Source organism: Oreochromis niloticus, linkage group LG4 (genome assembly GCF_001858045.2).
Source record: "Oreochromis niloticus isolate F11D_XX linkage group LG4, O_niloticus_UMD_NMBU, whole genome shotgun sequence".
In the NCBI taxonomy this organism is placed as follows: Eukaryota; Metazoa; Chordata; class Actinopteri; order Cichliformes; family Cichlidae; genus Oreochromis; species Oreochromis niloticus.
Window position 1 is genome coordinate 18,037,721 of NC_031969.2, and position 21,333 is coordinate 18,059,053.

A 21,333-nucleotide genomic window follows, 5' to 3' on the forward strand; every position below is an offset into this window, starting at 1 on the left:
CACACAACCACCCCACCCATGGGTCCCCCTAAGAAATTCTCCCTTTCGCCTTCGTTCACTTGCTTTTAGGGGAAAAAATGCACACAAACGCACTGCCTGCAGCTGTGGATTCTCCAGTGCTAACGGACACACACTGTGAGAGTCCACGCAGATTCATTAACAGGTTGCCTGAAAGCTCGCACACATATACACATAGTGAACGCAAGACAGACAGGCAGAGAGAAAAACAGAGCGTTTTGTGCTGCAAGTGAGTGGGAACAAAAGACGAATGGGGGCAGTTACATCAGAGAGTGGCAGGCTGAAAGAGACAGAGATAGAAAGAGAAAAAGAGGGCAACAAGAGAGACGAGCAGCAAAGGGAGCGACACTCTGTGATAGAGAGGTGGGGAGAAAACAAGCGGGACTGAAGGTGTGAAAGAAAATGAGTTGTACCAGAGGAAAAAGCAAAAAAAAGGAGTGAGAGGTAGGCTTTAAGGAGGGAGGAGAAGGGGGGGGAAAGTAGAAGGATTGAAAGAAGAAAGATAAAACAGAGAGAGCAATGCTGCTGGTCTGAATCCAGGGCATAAGGATGGGCAGCTGGCAGTTCAGAGAGAGAGAAAGAGAAAGAGAGACAGTGGAAGAGATACCAGGGGATGCAGAAGAGTAGAAGGGGAAAGAAAGTGCTCCTCAAACACCACACCAGCACAATTTAGAGGTGTTCCTGCTGCGTCTTTCATAGGCGAGCTGGTTCACTGGTCAGCTGCATCCATCTCCCCACTCCAGCACACCGGAGCCAGCTTGCTTTAACGCCTTCACTCTGCAGATCTGCACAGAATCCCTTTCAGCATTGTATTATACCAACATCTGCACAGAAGACGCCTACGCTTGCAGTTTACCTGTCTGCACATTTACTGCAGCTTTTGAGAATTTAGATGCTTAAATTCGAGCACACAAAAGCCTCACAAGTCACAGGAAATGATGAGCATAAGAGCTCGAGAGTTCTGGGCGAGGAAGGAAAACTTCTTTCACACCTCACACATTTGTATCCCGTCTCTGTTTTTGACTTTGTGTTTACATCTGTGCACTTCTTTCACAGGACCTGTAAGATATTCCTGTGTATCACTTTCATCGCCAACACCATCACCTCTCCGCCAGACAACACCAATCCAGCGAGACAAAATCCACTCCCTATTCCTAAAGACACGGTGACGACCGATGACGAACAGGCACGCCAGCCAGTGCGGCTGGGGGAGGGTTAAAAGGCAGCGCTGAAGTGGAGCTAGGAGCAATACAAACCCTGGAAAAACAGCTCTGCAGAGAACAGCTGCTCCTTGAAGCCGCCCTAGAAATGTGCTTTCTCAACTGAGCCCCTGACTGCAAGGCAGAAGGCAGTGACACTGTTTAACAGGAGGGTAGGCTGTGCTTTAGAGACTGTGCGCCTAAGGCCAGTGCACATGGGGACCCGTTTGAAATGCAGAGCGAGGAACGCGTGTGTGTGTTCTGCCTTCGGATGGGTTGCTATCATATTCAGACACTCGGCGGACACTGATTGGACAGGGACATCCCTCTGGCCACCTTGTCTGTGGGCCAAGAGGTGCATATGTGCGTGTGTGTGTGTGAGAGTGCGCGCATGTGTTTGTATGTGATAACCATAGAATTGTCATTCTCCAGCCACACCATCAGTGTGTTTGTGCATATGTGTCTGTGTGAGTATGAAGAATTGCTTCTCTAACTCAAGATGTCACGCGTCAAAAAAAAAAGAAAAGAAAAGAAAAGAAAAGGGAAAAAAAACAGCAGCCAACCACTGGATGTATCTCAATGTGCGCGTTTGTGTTTGAAACAAGAGACAAAATGAAACAGGTGAGGATGACGGAACCGTACAAGATGATGGTGATGATGATGATGATGATGTGCTTCACAGGCTCGAAATATTCTGATACTGAAGAGTTGAGAAAAAAATGGACGCAGTATTTTAATATAAGGCTCTTATCTCCGGAGATGTATTTTGATGTGCATTATGACTAAACATCATTGCGTCACCCTTGGTATATGTCAGGCTTTGTGCTATTCAGAAATTAAAATATATATATATATATAAATATATGAAAAAGAGGAAAAAAAATATGAACTCTGTTTAAGAGTTTACTTCAACTGTGCGCACAGTCAGTATGTACAGCAGACACCACCATCATCACTCGACAAGCTGCAGACGAGGGCTCAGAGGACCCACCGGGAGTCAGTCCATCCACTTCATATCTATGTACAGTTCAAGAAGTATTACCTGTTAACAACATTTCGAGATTATTTCGCACACCACAGCCGCGAGGAAAGACGTGCATTCAATCCTGATGTCATTAAAACACACACACCCATCTGTTCGTGTATCGAAAAATGTAGCCTCTTTTCACTCCGCCATGCTATATAACAATGCCCCGTGCGGGGCCTCAGTTAAAGTACCGGTCAATTTCAAAAGGAGACATATTTAAGTATTAGGGCATAAAAGAAAGTGCAAAAATGCCACACCAAACTTTCTCTTTTATGAAGCTCATTATTTAATGGTGTATATAGGTATTTGATGCTGTTTAAATGTAAAATGTGATGTACTAATATAATTGTGTATAGTATTTCCTAGAGATGTTTATTTTCTATAAAATGGAATATGTTATTGCTTATAAAATGTTATTAAAAGAATCCATTGATGAAAAAAAAACAAAACCTTTTTTGGGAATGTCACTTGTCTTAAGTGGGAGCATGCCGTTTATTGATTTTCATGTCTATTTGTTTGGACTTGATGACACAGCATCACTCTGTTTGAAATGTTTTTTGTAACGCCAATGTTAAATATACCAGCACCTTTCAATGCTGCTATGACCAATGCCTGCTCTTTTTGTCTTCACTCAACACACACTGACAGTAAGACACGTAAATTGTGGTTCTGTGCAGAGTGGCCACTTAAGGGCACAAATTAGAAAGAGGAATAATGAAAATGCTTAAAAAGCCATATTTTAATACAACTAATCCTTAACATGATAAGAAATCATACAGAAACATTCTGCTATTTATTATAATTAACAGGACCCATAATGCTCGTCTTCAGCTCTATACATTTCTTGGACTCTGCTAGAGTAGCTTTGCATCAGTCACATTTCAAAACATCATCATCTCAACCTCTCACTGAAACAGCAATCAAGTCAACTTTGTTCTGATTGGCTGCCCCTCACAAACAGAAGGTTTGACCACCATTTCTCTGGGCGAAAATGTCTTCTTGACGCTGTAGGTCAGAGTTATAGGACGGCACCACTAACTCAAATCACTCCTTCTTACAACTAAGTTATGCAGAAGAGCATCTCTGAATGTACAAAACACGTCGAAACTTGAAGCAGATGGGCTACAGCAGCAGAAGACCATACTGGGTGCCACTCCTGTCAACAGGAAACTGAGGCTACAGTTCACAAGGGTCACCTAAATTGGACGACAGATGCCTGATCTGATGGGTCTCAATTTCTGTCACGACATTTGGTTGGTTGGCGAAAACAGCGTGAATTCCCCCTTCCTTGTAATAATGATCAGGTGACGGTGGCGTAATCGTGTGGTGGAGATTTTTGTGGCACACTTTGGGCTCCTTACCAGCAACCATGCATTGTTTAAACACCACAGCCTACCTGAGTGTTGTTGCTGATCGTGCCCAGCCCTTTATGACCACAGCGTACCAACTCTGATGGGTCCTTCCAGCAGGATAACATACTGTGTCACCACCTCAAATCATATGAACCTAGTTGCTTGAACATGATGAGTTCACTGTATCCAAATGATTCAACAAATCTACAGCAACTGCGTGATGCTATCACACCAATATGGACCAAAATCTCAGAGGAACCTTGTTGAATCTATGCCACAAAGTAATAACATGCGTTCTAACCCAGTATTAGGAAGGTGTACCTAATGATGTGTTCCAACACATTTATTGACAAGCTCAAGGTCACTGGTTCGATTCCAGCTGGAGACACAAATCCCCTTTGGGGTTATGTCAAGAAGGGAATTCTGCGTGAAACTCAACCCAAAACATGTAGAGCTACCCACAGGGACACCCGCTTTTGGCAAGGGAGCAGCTGAAAGTCATGAGTCATTAAATAATTAATCCGTCAATATTTAAGAAAATTCATTATTCAATTTTTTGAAGCCTTTGCTGACATTAGTCCATATCTGAGTTAGAATTTCAGCCAGACACAATGCAGACATCCTCTCAGGTTAGTGTAAGACCTTTAATTATTGATAAATTTTCAACCCGTATTACCCAGTTATTTCAATTACCACAGGAAGCGCTCATTTCTTCTTTACAAAATATTTTAATATTTACATGACGAAAAGGAATAGATGAAGAACAAGGAAGAGATGAAAGCATGTCAGTGAAAGGTCTACATCAACATTACCTTCAGACATGGTTGCATCACTGTCATCTTAATCCCATGTTTTTAATTGTTTCACATTAGTCACATGCTATAAAAAAAATATACTGGTCCTGGGACATGTCAAAAAATTTGTTTAAAAAACAAACAAAAACAATCCTCTTAAAAATCAAAACATGGCTCTTTCTCTAGGAAAGAAACCAATAATTGAAAGAGAAAGTAACATTGCAGCTACAAAAAAAAAGAGAAGATTCCTCACAGGCTTTCTTTGGAACAAGAGGAAAAAACAAAGTTAATTATTTCGAAACCTTCTGCAGGACATATGCAACTTTTTGTAGTTGTACAAACTACAAAATGTTGTACCAACAGCTCATGTTTAGCTTGAGCTGTTGATTTACAACTAGCCAGTGCCTACGACAGTCGTATGGGTATGCAACACTAACCTGATACCGCACAATAACTAGATAACCAGATATGCGGAGCCTAGTTTAAAACTGCAAAATAAAGCAAGATTAAAAAAGGAAAAACAGGCATTAAATCACTCTTCTTACGCAAAATACTGCTTGATCAAAGATCATAAGATTATAAATACATATTAAAATATGTACACAGCAAAACAAGAAGGAAAAAAACAAACAAAAAACACGACCTCTATGAAAATAACCTCATAAAGCCATAATATTACTTATCTCACTGAAATCAGCCTCACAGGCGTAGTGCAGATAGAGAAACGGGGCTCAGCTGGTGAGGCATGATTTTTATTTTTTTTTAATTTACCTCAACAGTTACTGTTTAGTGCTTTCCCACCACACAAGCCCACGCGCTCAGACCAATCCAAGTTAGGTCGTTTTTCTCCCACAAACACACAGACGCCTCATTCTGCAACCAATCAGAGTAGCCCGCCACTCCAGCCCACTAAGCTCTCCTGCCTATAGAAGGTGCATTGATGTAAAAGAAAAAGAAAAAAAAAAAAAGTGGGGCGAGTGGGATACGCCAGTAAACGCAGGGCAAAAACCTCTTTCATGCTTCTCACCCTCTCCGTGTCCACCAGAAGGACACGACGGCTCCTCTTTGTGGGTAAACTGTGGCACTGCAACACATTCTCACCAAGGGATTCTTTTTTTTTTTGACAAGAGAAAAATCGTTTTTTGATAATAATCCGCAGCAACAAAAGTGCGAACTCGACAAGTGCTTTGATGTTTGACTGGGGTGATGGGAGGGACAACGCATGAAGAAAATCCAGTTTGATATGAATCTGTACAAATCTGTTCGATAGCTGCTCGCCAAAGAGAGACTGTATGGTTCTGTCTTCTGTGTGTGTGATTTTGTATGTTACAGATGTTTATATATATATGTACACATCGTCCATGCGCGTCTCTCAGCCCCCCCCCTTTCCCGTGGCTTTAGCTGTTGGTGACGGTGGTGCCGCTGCCCAGTTTTATGATCATTTGCTGGCAGTCGTGCAGGGTCCTCTTGTCTCCCAGCTTCTCCAGGGTGCGAGCAGCGTCGGCCAGCATGCCCACCCTTTGGCCCGGAGCCGAAAGAAAGGACGGAGGAAGGTAGCGACACGCCAGCATCACGGCCTCCGCCTGCTCCCGCTGGCCAGGCCGCATCTCACACTCCTCTGCACACACACACACACAAAAACAGTTAGTTACCGTGGCATTTCGGGTGAGCTTTTTGATGTTGTTAACCAGCAACAGCCAAACAGAGTTTAATCGCACTTTAATGTGCGATTACTGATTTGATTTATAATGAAAACTGAAATGGCCTGCCCTTCTCCAAAAAGCCTCCCACCATCACTTATAAACACGATGATAAATCAACAGCATGTCCCAGCTTCTCTGTCTGCCACAAAACAAGCTAAATGAATGGTAAGTAAAGCAAATACTAAAAAAACTAAAGTAATTAAGTCTAACAATCCATAGATTACTTTTAATACAAAATATATTGGATTTCACCTATTTATCCAATGTAGAAGCTGCACTTATTAAATGCTGGCCCTTTTTTTGACTAGACTTATTAAAGAAATACATTTTCAAAGCAGACGGATTAGATAAGGACCCAGTGACATAAACATTCAGAGCTTTCACTGTTACTTCACCAAATTAAAAATATCAACAGGAGTTAATAAAACAGAATCTTCCTGCAGACAGAATCACCAGTGGAGACTGAATGAAATATCAAATCCACAGTAATATTGTACACACACACACACACACACACACCTGTCTTGGCTCCGGGTGTTGCTCTGCGCCGCAGTGAGCGATCCAGAAGCTGATGTGTGCGGGTGGGACTGGCCCCTGCCATCAGCCTGGCCGTAGCTTCATGGAGAAACAACTGGAAAGGGATGGAGTGGAGAGAGAGAGAGGTGAGAGAAGAGGAGGAGGAGGAGGAGGGACGACAGCGAGTGATGATGACTCACACATAATGCTCGGCTCTACCTCTGAGAGACTTTGAAGTCTTGTGAACAATGCTGCTAAACGCTTGCCTCAGGGTGTGTGTGTCTGTGTGCGTGCATGTGTGTGCTGCAACACCTCCCAACCTCACAGAGAATTATATATACCCTGCACTGCCTGCAAATACGTGCACTGGATTATATTTGTATCCATTTGCAATGTGCTTCTCTGTGCCAACGTGTGCCTTTATTAAGTAAAAAAATTCTATTCTTTTTAATTCACTCATTCACGACGCATATGCAGCAGATTTGTGTTTTACACGTGCATTAAAGAGCATTTTAAGATTCATCTTAACAGGTTTTGGTTTGGGATAGCATGCCGCACTCAGATCCATTGTCTTTGTATGTAAGTACTGAAATAGTTTTCAGTTGAGACAAACTTCAGATTTAGCACAAACCCTTCCCTCATATTAGGCCCAGCGCAGAGCTTTCATAAACCAAAAGGGAAAACTTCAAAGGCAGAATGTGGTGGCAAGGTTTTACATACTCTTCGCATCGCAGGTCTGAAACTCTGTGCCAATTTGCGTAGCGAGCTGAGATCTTGCTGAAAGCCCACGAGCTCTGGTGGAGAGGCCTGCTGAATGCCCGCAGGGCCGCTGGTCCCCGCTGAGCCTTGCCCCGTGGGAGTGGCCCCTTGTTGCTGCAGACGCCAGACATTTGTCCTCATAACCAGCAGCAGATCGCACAACAGCAACTGGACAACCTAGCGAGAAATAATTAGCTTTAGTGCTCAAATATTCTCAACTTAAAAACGAAAAGAAAAAAAAGGCCCGGTCTCTACTGACCTCAGAACTGGATACTGAAGCATGATGAATATGTCATGTTTTGAAAAACACCAAGAATTAGACTTAAAAAAAAAAATGTTTGCATGTTTGTCATACAACACCGCTTCCAGTTTATAAAAATAAGTAATATCCATCACATTTTGCTCAGGAAGTTAATCTACAAATAGTTTCAGCTGCTATTATTAAAACATTCACTTTCGTAATGTTATGCATCTCTAATTGATGCTGAAGGACATTTTCCACCTTTCCTACGCGAGTGTGTGTTCTGCTGTGAGTGGCCCAGCTCTGTGTTGCACTGCAGGTACATTGCACTCAGCTGAGACACACATGCAATGCAACTACAATGCACTGCAGCTCTGGCCATAAACATACACCCGCCGTGAGCTACCTATCCACCAGCATCACCATCTGCTGAGTGCCAGAGGGTAGGACACTGCAGCACCGCAGAGTGGAGATGCTGCGAGGGATTCGCTGTCTGGTAAAGTGTGTAGCTTTGTACTGTGACAAAGGTGCACGCGTCTGCGTGTGTGCATAATTTAATCACTTTATAACTATGTAACTATTCCCGACACTTTAAGTATTCTTGTGCATTTTTTTTTTCCTCGTGCAGATGTTGTCACCTTAATGAAATGTCCCTCATAGGTGTAATAAACATCACTTACGTGCACAAATCTGGAAGAGTTTGTGCCTTTCTTTGTGCGTACCTTGTCTAAACTGGAGCTATGACAGTGTGGTCCCAGGTTGAGGCTGTCTCGGAGCAGGGCGCTGGCCTTGTCACTGTAGCTCAGACTCAGTTGGCAGTTTTCTGGCTTGGACAGCAGAGCTCGCACTGCCCTGAATGTGTTCAGACAGGCTTTGGGCAGAAGACTCCTGATAGAAAGAGAGTGGGGGGCGGGCAACAGACAAAGGACACAGGTTAAAGTGGTGCAAGTGTTTGAGGGTGGGTGGGTGTGTGTGTGTCCTTAGCCTGGCATTTGCAGGGCAAAGAGCCAAATTCACATCTTTATATGTCTAACTTACTCTGCGTTCTGCAGACTGCGGGGCAGGTGCTCAACAGTCGGATACAGTCTCTCTGCTGCAGCATCATCTCCTTGGAGCCAGTTGATGATCACCACGGTGATTGAGGACCACCACTTAGAATGAGGGTCACAGCCTGGATATTAGAGGAAAAACAGTCAAAGCTGAGACACCCTCAGACAGAAACAAACATGCAGATATTTAAATCCCAGAGTGTCCACTTTCACATTTAGCATGCATGGCGGTGCACCCGTGCAGACAGCTGCTGTCTGCATTTTGACCTCTGAATCAATCTGTTTCTACCCTGGAGGATTTTGACGACTCCCTCACAAGGAAAAAGTACTCCATTTAACACAGGGGCAACACACACAGACTTCTAAAACATGTAGCGAGTAACCTGAGGCTCTGCCAAGAAAAGTCTCCTATTAAAATCCCTGCACAGTATCTCATCCCTCCCGCTCCCTCCTTCCTCTCAAGGTGATCACCAATTTGACAGTGCTGAAGATAGATGAAGCAATCTAGCGAATGCCTCCCTTTCACCTAGCCCTCTCTCGCTCAGATCAGTGATCAGTAAGGACAAAGGAAAGCGGTGGGAGGATGGAAGTCAAAGGGAAATCAAGCTACTTGATCTCTGTAGTGTAAAAATGAACTTTGTCACACAGCTTCTTATTCTGCACGCGCAGTACGGAAAGAGCAGTGTGCAGGGAAAGTTAATGCAATTATTTCAAGAAACATAAGAAGCATTGAATTAAGTAGTACGCATCTAGACGTGTAATTGCTGATGTATTTAAGCAACAGAAACATTTAGAGGCCAGTTCTGATTTTTCTAAAAGCAAATTTTAACCAGATTAAAAAGTCGGTACCATTAGTGATCACTAATGTTTTTAGCACTGAAGATACACTGTCAAAGATTACTTTTCAATAGAAATATTCTGCATATTGTGGAATTTTAACATATTACATAGAAATACAAATGAGACTGCAAACAGAAACGACAGTTGCCATAGCCATACCTGTGACAGTTGCCATGTTGGACCCAATAGCAAAGGACTGTGAGGTGGCACCAGCCGCATCTGAAGCACTAATCAACAGCTGGAGGTATTCCAGGGCATCAGCATACTCGCTGAGGACACACACACACACACACACACACAATGAATGATTATTTTGCCCCACAAATCGCTAAAATAAAACATACCTACAAAAAGCTTTTTTTCAAAGATCAAATTGCATTCATTATCCTCATTGCTTTCTTTGTATCTTGGCGACTCTATGAGAAGTAAACCGTAACTTGTCACCAAGAAAAAGGAAACAAATCAAAAGTTACAAGAATCGATTATATGAAAGCGCGTCTTGATTTCTCACCCGTCTCCCGGACTTGTATTTTTCTCTCCACGAGGCTGGGCCACACAGTACAGAGCCTTTTCCAGGAGGTGTTCTCTAAATGCCTGAGTCACCTGAGCCAGAGGATCCACTGCAAGGGAAACCATTAACAAATATAAACGTCAGAATGTGCCTGCATATTGTAGGCAAGAGGATTCCAAATTAGGTATTGTAAAAACACAGTTATACACCGAGTGCAAACTTTTGCTTTCACTGACCAGTGTTGCCAGCCTGGCTGTAGATGCTTTCTTTAGGGGTGCTGCGAATAGCCCAGTCCCCATCCACGAAGAAGCGGTGACCTAGTGGGTGACAAAGCCACTGCATGGCTGGGGGGACACTCCCGCTGGAAGATAGGCATGCTTGACGAGCACTGCTCAGGAACACACGCTATCAAAAGAAGGGAAAAAAAATGTTTTGGTTCCGTGTAGTTTAAAATATTTCACGTTGGGACAGATGCCAGGATCTTTAATCACCTCATTGAATGTTTATTAACCATGAAAGATAAATTAAACAAAATGTCAACTCAAAACTGGTTGCTGTTACATCATGTGAGCACAAAAGAAAGAGTCGGGGTAAAAACACTGCTTATAAATGACTGAGCAAGACGCGAATGCTTGTGCAAACAACAGGGACTCACAGAGGTGAAATGCAGGATCCTCGGCAAACTGGCTTTGACTCGTAGAGCCGCAGAAACATAGATCTCAGCCAGCGAGGCCACAGGCAGGCATGAGCCGGCACACTCTGCCAGGTTCACTGCACTTAAAGACATGTGCACTGCTGAGAGGTGGCTGCCATTCAGTTTACCTGCAGGCACAGATCGAAGACAAGAAAATAATTACGTTTTTTTTTAATATTTACAAAAATTATTTAAACTGGAATTTATCTTTAGACAGAATCTTTTTGCACAGCAAAGACTGCAATGCTTTTTAAACCTTACTTCAAATGTTGCTGAGTTGCTTTGAAATGAATGACAATTCACCTCCTAATGTCCAGTGTGTGACACTGATCTGATCTAAAAACAAGACTCTTATGCTGACCAACCTGTCATGTGAAGCTGATGCAAGCGGTGGTAAACCAGGGCGGCATCACGGCTGCTTTTGCAGGCATCCTCCTGCAGGGGGCGATCAGATCGCAGCCCTCCTGCCCTGGCAGCAAGCCAGCGGCCAACCCATAGACGCTGGAGGCAGAATCTTAGCAAAGACCAGAGCGCTGCGCAGGCCAAGTCCAACTGGGAGGTGGGTAAGGGGCGACCGAGAGCCTTCAGACAAGTCCACAGGTTGTGACTGGCTTGAGCAAAATCTCCCTGTGAAGTGTAAAAGACATAAATGGTGAGAGAAAACAGACAAAGAGCCACTTTATAGATTCTGTGAGAGTTCAGAAGGATTTCTGATTTAAATGTGGTCAAATTCCTCCTTGTGGATTAGTACACTTTGTCAATTTGGCACACGTTTAAAAGAAAAGAAAAAAGAAGCATACTCTTGCCAGGTCCAGGTCAGCCTGTTTGCGATGTCTCCAGAACAAGACGGATGATCCAGAATGTGGTCTGGTTACAGGTTCTCCATACACCAGCAGCCGGATTAGAACTCCTGATACCAGAATACCATTCAGTAGCCACACCAGTATAGTCGGGAGCATCCAATCCATCCAGCCCCATGAGTCAGCTATAGACAACACACAGAGTGTCATTTAACTGCAAAGAAAATCTATTTATTGAGAGCTAATTATGTGAAATAGGCATCACTGCCATCTGTCTCCCTCCCAGCATTTTCTCCACTCTGTACCTGCGACATCCACACCCAGGACGGTCCTGCCCGCGTGATGGGTGCCGACGGCTTCAGCATTTCCAGATGAGCTGCTACCCGATGAACAGAACAGAGCAGCCAAAGGGTTGAGGGAGAGGAAGAGAAAGGTAAAGGCACACAACGCCATACGGGAACGGTCCAACATGCCAATGGCACTGCCACCTGCTGTCGACTGGTCCGGCGTGCCTATAGTTGGCTGACACACGAGAGAATCCAGAAGGACACATTTGTGATTATTCAGTTTATTAATTCAGGCAGCAACATCAATCTGACAAAAAGTATGAGTAATCACATTTTTGAGGTGTTATAGTGGTTGATTAATAGTTGAGCGCTGTACACAAGCTGTCAAGCATCACGGGTGTTCATGGGGAATTTTTTCGCAGCCAAAAGAATCACGTTTGTATATTTTTTTTGTCCATTAAGACTGACAGTTGCAGTGTGGTCAAGGTTTCTGTTGGTAACAGTTTCCTAGATTGCTTATGGGAGCGCCTGTGAAGGAAGTTTACGAAGGTTTTCTTTGAGATGCTTTGAGCCGTCTCCACGGCACCAACCAAACTCCAATTCACAAAAATCAGCTGATGCCAAATTTCATCACCAGAGCACATTTGGGTTAAAGGAAGAAATAGGCAGAGTCCGTGCGATGTCACTCCTGCCGTGACGTCACTCCAGCAAGCACACACATACAAGGCAATGGCGGTGTGACGAGCCAAAAACAGACTCAAGCGTGTTCACCCTTTTCAAAGCTCAGCACAGACAGTGTTCTCTGCCACGTTTGTAGTGCAAAATGCAAAGCGGGAAACGGCAACGCATCTAATCTGAGGAAACACCTGGTCAAACACAAAACACAGCTAGAAGAATGCACCAGATCTGATCCGAAAGCCAAAATCACAATCACTGCAGCTTACTTTAGCACATCTGTCACCAGTGTACAAGAGTATGAACCAATGGATGTGGACAATGATGAAACATCTTCGTCAGGTAATTAATTACTAAGTTGGACATGTTGCACACAGAAAAAAAAAAACAGGACTTTTTTTCACTGTGTTGTTTGACATTTTAACTCACATGCTGTTTACGCTAAACACGCACCTCATGTGAGATTGTATATCCAAAGCATTGGTAAGGTAACCATAACTAATTATAGCTTAAAATTAATATTAAATGTGTTCACTGCCAGACAGCAACCAAAGCATTAAATAACAAAATGTTTCAATTGAGAAGTTTGGACTTATTTTTGAAGAGAAATCTTGGATTTATTATGTCACAATGAGTAAAATACCAAAAAACGGTACCAAAGTCCAGTTACAGGTATCTGTATCTATTCAAATGTGAAAGGTAACCAAGGCTTGTCCCAATAAACAAAAAAAATCCCATACAGATGGCACCATATGCTTATAGGAATAAACAAAGCACAGCAAAAACAGGTTTTAGCTAGTTTCAGTTAGCCATATCTCATCTTCTATTTTGAGAATATGCAAATCATTAAAGCAGTCTACGGAAAAAAACTGTTAGGGATTCATCACAGTGTGAATAACTGTGTGGACAAATACTTCCAACAATTTAATGTATCTTAATTTTCATTCCCAACCAATCAATTCACTGCATGGGCTCAAATTAGTCCACTAACCAGTGCTGTGCTGTTGTCCCTGCATCCATAAATCCAGAAAAAAAACCTCTAAACATTTATTCAGAGCAGCTGCAGATCTTATAAAAGGCACCATTAACACTAACATATGCTACTATCAAGACAATGTCTTTTTTTTAATGAAGGCCTTGTCCACTTTGCCAGAACACTACCAAATCACATGCATCCATCTGCAAAGAGCCTGACAAGGCTGTCACCCACAGAGGCGTCCGTTGTTGTGTTTTTCCTTTCACAATGTGCCAAATGTTCAGACTGCTGAGCAGCTGAAATCCTATATCAAGCAAGCACAGAAAAAGATTGTGCTTTCAGAACTACAGCAACTGGTCTCCACGGTTCCCTCACACCTGCTTACTGGTGACGTAAACCAGTGGGAAACATGCCGGTGTACCTACATTTGTCTTTAAACGCTTTGCTTTTGCTGGTATCGAATTCAAAATAAGAAAGAAAACTTTCAAAATTTGAAATGTTTTCTTTGCATCGTTTTCATGTCAATGCAGGATTTGAATGATTTGCAAATTCTGATTTGTCAAATATATATTTTACAGAGTCCTGACTTTCATTCAAACGCAAACCTAATAGGAACAAACCATCTGTCCTTGCATGTCTATCCTGATCCTCATCTCAAATGTTTAGTTTAAATGAGCTCTGTATACCTTTGTGTCTTCTCCCATTGGACTGTCAGGTTCTGAGTCACTGCCACAGTGAGAGAAGGAAGTTGGGGAACCCACGTCAGAGGCTGGCGGGGTGGGCAGCTCGCTCTTCACATCAGCCTGTCCATCCACCTCCATGGCAACCAGGTCCTTAAGAGACTCTGTAGAAAAAGGGTACAAAAAAAAGATGATGAAGGAAGTAGTTAGAGGGTCAATCAAGGGTACAAAAGAAAAGAAAAGCTTCAACCCTACAATACACTTCATTTCATTTTTATTTGTCTTTTCAGGATTTAAATTTTTTTTTTTTAACTCAGCAGTCATTGTTGTTAAAGGTTACCAGAATGATTGACTTTCAAGAAATTGAAATAAAATGCCAAGAGGCTGTTGACGAATAAAGAAAAGAGACCATTTTAAGCACATACTGTTTTTCTGGGCTGCCATTTTAAGAGCCATGTTCTCTTGTTTGAGCTTCTGGTTAGTCTGCTGCAGGTAACGGATGTAATCGATGGCTTTCCTCAGTACTGCAGATTTATTGAGCTAGAAATGAAAGAAAAAGACCGAATTATTAGACCTCTGCTGTTCATGAAAAAGACAAGTGGACAAAAAAGAAAAGAAAAAAAAGAAAAAGAATACGGCATAAAAAGCATGGGATGCTTGTAAATGAGTGCTTCTTACCTTTGCATCAGTGCCAGCCACCAAGTCTTTCAGCTCCACGATTTTGTCATTGATGGAGGAGCGGTACCGTTTCTCAATAGCATTGTGGGCCGTGCGCTTCTCCCCTTTGTGTGGCTGGCCAGTCGGCTTACCACTGATAGCGATGCGGTTGATGGGAAGCTTTTCAGCATCCACCATGACAGGCACTGTAGTCAGGATAGTACCCCCACCCATGAATGCCTGAGAAAACAGGATGATGTAAGTGCCAGGGTTAACATCGTGGGTGTAAACTCGACAGCGGTGCACTGTGTGACTTCAGCATTAGGTTTGAGTTCATATTGTGCATCTACCTGCAGTGAAGTGCTCTGTGCTGGGGTGGTGGCGGCCAGGGACGTGGGAGCTACAGTAGTGACCATGCAGGGGTCAGGCTTCAAAGTGGTCAGCAGTAGACTCTCAGCCTTGATGAACTGGGGCTGAAGCAACACCTGAGGACACCAGGGCAGATAGATGCACCGAAAATTCATTTACGTAAACGAGGTTTTTAAGTCCATCCAGGCTCGCTCAGAGAGCACCTTCACACACTTACAGGTACTTGCTGTACGTGGGCTGCGACAGTTTGAACTGGAGGGCTTGTTGACGCGGTCAGGAGAGGAGATGCAGTTGTCAGCCCTTGGAGCTGAGTCTGAATGGCCACTGGCTGAATGGTCGGCGGTGAGGATGACAAACTGGTGGCAGGAGTGCTCACACTGCTGGGACTGCCAGCTAGAAAAAAACCCACATTGATGCCAAAAAGACTTCTTCAGACTTAAAGAAGGTAAAATTTGAAGAAAAATCCAAGCAATTCAGACTTGAATTTAACATTCTTTTTAAAAACGAATATGTTAAGTATGTGGTGGTTTGTGTTTAAATTTCCATAATCATTTAACGGTTTAGTAGCACACTACCCATTTCAACATTTAAGCTTCCAAAAGAACTGCCAACTTTAAAAGAAAAACACCTGAACTGTTAATTTCATCAAAACTGCATTAGTTTTAAGACTTTGTAGGCAAAAGGTGAACTATGGACTCATTATAAATGTGATATTCTCCAAATGATATGGCCGCTACTTTCGCTTATCTCCACCAAGCTTTAAGAGATATGGATAAAGATATGCACATGCAGTGGACTGTCTACTGTGTACGCACCGATGTTCCACGTCTTGTCCACACACACAAATTTCATTTCACTCGCAGACTCTTACGCAGCTGAGCAAAGTCTATTAGATTACGACATTAATTAGAAATCATCCGAGGTTAAATAACCTAGTGTCCTGATAAATGCGATGCACGTGAACAGTAAACTTGCAGGGCACTGGGTATCAGCTGCTAGATTCCATGGTTAACACAAATGTGCTTTATGTAATCCACTGAAAACATCCTCGGCATTTTACAGAAATATAAATAGACACTTGGAGTTTTTTTCCTCACAGATGACAATTTGTCATTCTCCACTTTTTTTCCTTTAGAGAAAAAAAACGCTGGTAAATGAGGTTATATATTTCTATGAGATTCCATTTGTTTGTATTGGAAAAGTCGGTAAAACAGCAGTGCATGTATTGTTGAAAAGAAGTCTAACAACTGAAAGGTTAGCATCACATATTTTAATCAAATCACAGTTGACAAAAATTAGATATTAACATTTTCCTTAATAACCCATTTTTCCCCCCTCACTGAATACCTGCCACAAGAGGTTTGTCATTTTCACCGCACAAAAAAGGTTCAAAAACCTTGAACTTTAACTGTAAATTACAGAACAAAATAAACTGGTTAAACCAGGCTAATGAAAGTTGTAAAAAGTTAAAGACAGCAGGAAGCTCGCTGTTGAGACCATTTTGTTCAGCGATGCAGACAGAATTAGATTAGAACGATCCAACATCAGACATGCAAAGTCAAGGAACTTGTCTCTATATGAAGAAACACGCTACAATAACATCACAGTTTTATTTTCATCCTTTCCTTTAAAGGTTTTATTTTTAAAGCACAGTTTGATACCCCCTACCATCTGACTCGCACATAATCTATGACTCAATCATCACCATCAGAGAGGGCTTACCTGTGTAGCTGTTTGGGCTGCTGTAGTTGGTCCGGGCCTGAGGCTGTGTCTGCGTCTGTGGTGGAGTCTGGGGTGCAGGAGAGGTGAAGAGCGCCTGAGGCGTTGAGCTGAATGCTGGGTTTGGTCCTGGGGAGCCATTAGGTGAAGCTGCCTGGGAAGGAGCAGACGGGCTGAGAACTGGTTGGGGTTGCTCCACTTGGGTCTGTCTGATGCTTTGAGCTTGTTGTGGGGAGGACGGCTGCTGCCTCTGGGTGGAGCTGGGTACCTGGGCCAGGGGAGACTGCTGGAAGGTGGGAGGCTGGAAGGCTTTGTCTGGGGTGGTTGAGCTACGAGTAATAGGAGGGCCCAGCAGTGCATCCAGATGGGGGTTACTGCTTAGGATGGAAGATGAAGATGAAGATGAAGATGGAGGTGTGGTAGTGGTGGTTGGGGGGGAGGCTGAGGTGATGGTCTGAGTCAGCCCATGAATCTCTTGCATGGGAGGAGCAGTGGTGTATGGAGGGGCATCAAAGAGTCCTCCAAACTCCATGTCCTGGTTGTTGATGAGCTGGAGCATGTCTAAACAGGAGGACAAATCACAGCCAATGTGAATGTTATTGTTCAAGTAGAAAATTTATAGCAATTTGCCAGCTTTAAACAATTAAATATGGAACAAGATCAAATCTATAGGAACTGTAAATTTCTCAAGAAAACTTGTTTAGAGTTTGAATTACTATCCATTTCAGTAGCAAACTGCACTTTAATTACCAATTAATCAACCCACATGTACTGTGACTGTTTATGATCAAACATCACTGGCAACTATTTCAGTCATGCTAAAGAAAATAAAAAAGGAAGTAACCAGATATCTAAGTATTATTATTAATATATAATTGCAGTGTAGAGGGGGAATGCATAAAAATGGATAAGGCCAATATGATGCTCAAATAGAAAGGAGCAAACCCTTGAAGTGTGTGTTGGTATTCGGTAAAAATGCTAAATGACAACAAACAAAGTCGCAAAAAGAAGGTTTTAGCGGGCTTTATGCAGTCCTGTAAAAAAATACGTTTAACTAATGAGTCATCATATTATCAAACCAACTTTAGCAGCAATAATAACTTGAAGTAACTGTTTTCCATTTGACTTTATCAGTCTCTCACATCGCTGTGGTGGAATTTTGGCCCGCTCTTCTTAACAGCGTTTGCTTTAGTTCAGACCTTTGCAGGCATTCATTTATGCACAGCTCTTTTAAAGTCTCCCCGCGGCATTTTCTTACCGCATTGATGTCTGGACCTCAACTGGGTCACTGCAAGACCTTGACTGTTTCCTTTTTCAGTCACAATCTTGTACATTTACTGCTGTGCTTGGGATCATTGTCCTGTTGCATGACACAATTTCGGCCAAGCATCAGCTATAGGACAGATGGCCTCACACTTAACTCTAGGATACTTTGAAATACAGAGGAGTTCATGGTCGACTCAATCAATGCAGGGTTCCCGAGTCCTATGGCCGCAAAAACAACCCCAAGTCATCACTACTCCATCGCTATGCTTAACAGTTGATATTAGGTGTTTATACAGATATGCTGTGTGATGTTGTGCATTATGAATTATTGCTCTAAAAGTGTTCTGGTTTGTTTAGCTGCAACTTTGCTCCTGCATGTGTTTTTTTAAAATTGAACCCATATTTGTGTTCAGTCTCTTTCTAACTTTACTGTCATTAATGTTAAAATTTAATGTGCTGTAGATTATATAGCTCATGTGTTTTTTTGAGGTTTCTCTGACTGTGAGGTGAATTTGGACTTCCACAAATCCGTGTACTGCAAACCAAAAAAAACTTCTGCTTTTATAGAGTCCATTCTTTTTCACATGACTGTAAATGTAGTACATCACATGTACTTATGACTACAGCGGTTTAAAATTGCTAAAACCTAAATTTTGTTTTGTTTCATCACATTTTCCATTAACACTCAATAAATTACTAGAAAACTACTTTAAAACATCCTAAGCAGGAGATAGGGTGTCTTACGCAGTTTAAAAACACACTTAACAAGAAAGACTGCCAAACACAACAAGAAATACCGGGTACAGTACATTTCACACTTTCAGTTTATCAAGCCATTCATCATGTGCGTGCAGCTGTAGGTCCAAGAATCCAAGTGGTATATTATTAATGAATTATTAATCTTAATTTGTGCTTCTGCACATATGGACTTGTAGGTTTTCATTAGCATGATCTAAAAGATATAAAACATTTTAATATGTATCTTTTCCAGATGATTTGCTATATTACAAAGATTTAAAACTGACAAAAAACTTTACATGAACAAAGTGAGATGGCACGTGTTCACTAATCATTTTTTAATTCTAGGAAGCAGTGTGCTCTTGAAAGACATAAGACACTGAAATAATTTTTACAGCATTTTACGAGCACAGTTCACCGCGTTTAATTTATCTGTTAAGTGATTCTGAGTTCATGTTGTGTCTGCAGTGCAAAAAAGAAAAAAACCAGCAGCCTGGATTTGTGAAGCAGTGTTGTGTATGAGGTGATCGCTCTTGGCCAATCAGAGCGCATCTCGGAGACTTGCTATGCCGATCAGCCCAAGACAGGAAAAGAGAGGGAGAGCTGCCTGTGGCAATGAGTGTGAGGTTACCATCGAGCAGTGTCACAGAGGGTTACTGTCGGTCAAAGTCAGGGAGATGGAGAGCACGGCCGCAGGATATGAATACTGTTTACGCAGTGCGTGTTATCTTATTTACACGTCGACCCCTATCATAAAACACATACTGGCCAATTTAGGAAAATTTCCAGAAAACTCTAAATATTAACACTACTCGAAATACTCTTGTTATTTCGATGGGAGGCTTAAATTGTTGCACGAATTTTATATATGAATCAGACTATATATGCTGTTTGTTTTTGCAAAAAACTGCACGTGGATAGCACTATATTAGCGAGAAAAAAATAATGTCGTCCACAGAGCACATGGTTACATTAGTTTTCAACCGATTAATTTGGCATACATAAATGCATTATATTTGTCAAATCGGTCAAGTGAGGCTCCGTGAACCCAAAAAAGAGGAATGAACGACAGTAACCCCGGTCTATGGAGCACGCTGGGGGCGGGGCGCACACGAAGCTAGCTGTACGTTAGCTTCACATATTCGCCTCATGAAATGCGCTTCTATTTTTCTATTGCACAGTAAGACACACAGAAGACTTCTGATATTGCAAGAATCATCGTTATAAATTACTAACAAAACATCCCAAATATCACCTCCGGCTAACTGCTCACCGATAGTTAGCATGTAGCTAACAGTGGATAATGAAAGCTAGCTCTCAGCTTTTAAAAGCTTTTTTATTTTTTTAAAGGTGTCTTTGTATCGAATGTCGTTGTAAGTGATGTTGTTAGTGTGGTTATTACATGCAGAACACTTAAAGAATTGATACGAAAAGGAATGATAACACGTACGGTGTTACCGGTTTTAGCAAACACAACTGTTTTAAGCCAGCAGCAGCCATTATATTTTCTTACCATCAATGTCGCTTAGGAGGGCCGTGTCAATATCACTGGGGTCGTTAAGCGACAGTGTTGGATCCAGATTATCCAACGAATGATCGTCAAAAGACAGGCTGTTCATCTTTACTGTCGTGCCTGGGCTTTCCAGTGTAGACTTGACTGACTGTCGGAGAAATCGGAAACTTCTGAGTCCTTACATTTGACAAAAGGACCAAGATCCCTGTCCTTTCGTCACACACGCAACGCGAGCTGCAACTTTTCTTATTTTTGTAACTTTTGTGTCAACTAACTGCTCGCTACTAGCCCCATCATCATCCTGGGAAACTTGTCAAACCAAGCCAAACACCGACGCTCATTCACTACTAACGTGCTTACAGCGGTAGCCGGAGAAACCCATCCAACCGATGATGATTGACAGTTGCGCCAGCCAATCACCCTTGTTTGAACTAGATTCCCACGTCCCTGTTTCTCAGGCTTGTTTTGATTGTTTGAGTAAATGAGTGAGGGCATGTGGAGTATACGGCCACGATCTAACACAATTTACACACAAAAATCCGATAATGTACAAAAAACAACAAATAATTGCAGTAATCGAAGAACTGATGCCGTGGCTAGAAAATATTTATATGGTTACATTTGATGGGTATGAAAAAATAGCTAACTACAGCATAAACGAGTTAAGTTCTGATTCCAGAGCAGCTTAATACAGTTCTGAATATCTTTTATAATGTTTATTATAAATAAATATTTTTTTTTCTCTTTGTATACAGCATGGACATGTTTATTGTGGGCTTGCCACCAATAGCCAATCATAGTCGTGTGGGGCGTGCGCTTAGCGACAGCCAAGCTTGTTTGACTCGAATTAGCGGCTCCTCCTGTAGAACCAGTAAAACCGTCCAATGAGAAGCTCAGAATCAGAGTGGGGTGATCTGACGTTGCATCTATGGGTCTAGCGATTACATCAT

General features: G+C 42.4%; 2 protein-coding genes across 2 annotated transcripts in view; one reads left to right on the forward strand and one right to left on the reverse strand.

Moving 5' to 3' along the window:
* Positions 1–4,757, forward strand: part of rai1 (retinoic acid induced 1) — a 53,101-nt gene extending 48,344 nt beyond the window's left edge. Inside the window, exon 5 of the mRNA XM_005457770.3 lies at positions 1,075–4,757. Within this exon, the coding sequence (XP_005457827.1) occupies positions 1,075–1,083 (9 nt within the window). The 3' untranslated portion in view covers positions 1,084–4,757. The remainder of the gene's footprint in view (positions 1–1,074) is intronic.
* Positions 4,610–20,753, reverse strand: srebf1 (sterol regulatory element binding transcription factor 1). Its single transcript, XM_005457771.4, has 19 exons — positions 20,384–20,753; positions 16,870–17,427; positions 15,365–15,540; positions 15,129–15,263; positions 14,800–15,018; positions 14,547–14,661; positions 14,128–14,285; positions 11,809–12,025; positions 11,504–11,688; positions 11,069–11,330; positions 10,665–10,831; positions 10,246–10,414; positions 10,010–10,118; positions 9,658–9,767; positions 8,648–8,780; positions 8,332–8,497; positions 7,330–7,545; positions 6,613–6,724; positions 4,610–6,008 (listed from the first exon to the last, which is right to left on the reverse strand). The coding sequence occupies exons 1-19, from the start codon at positions 20,487–20,489 to the stop codon at positions 5,788–5,790; spliced, it is 3,534 nt and encodes a 1,177-aa protein (XP_005457828.1). The 5' UTR covers positions 20,490–20,753; the 3' UTR covers positions 4,610–5,787.
* Positions 20,754–21,333: the final 580 nt, after the last annotated feature.

What these genes read in the sequence shown, in the direction of transcription:
- srebf1 (XM_005457771.4), bottom strand. Translation starts at nt 20,489, where the DNA reads ATGAACAGCCTGTCTTTTGACGATCATTCGTTGGATAATCTGGATCCA. An exon ending in GGATCCTGCATTTCACCTCT is followed by an intron (nt 10,415 to 10,664) that starts GTGAGTCCCTGT and finishes TTCTTTTGATAG; the next exon opens with CGTGTGTTCCTGAGCAGTGC. An exon ending in CAGCCAGGCTGGCAACACTG is followed by an intron (nt 10,119 to 10,245) that starts GTCAGTGAAAGC and finishes TTTCCCTTGCAG; the next exon opens with TGGATCCTCTGGCTCAGGTG.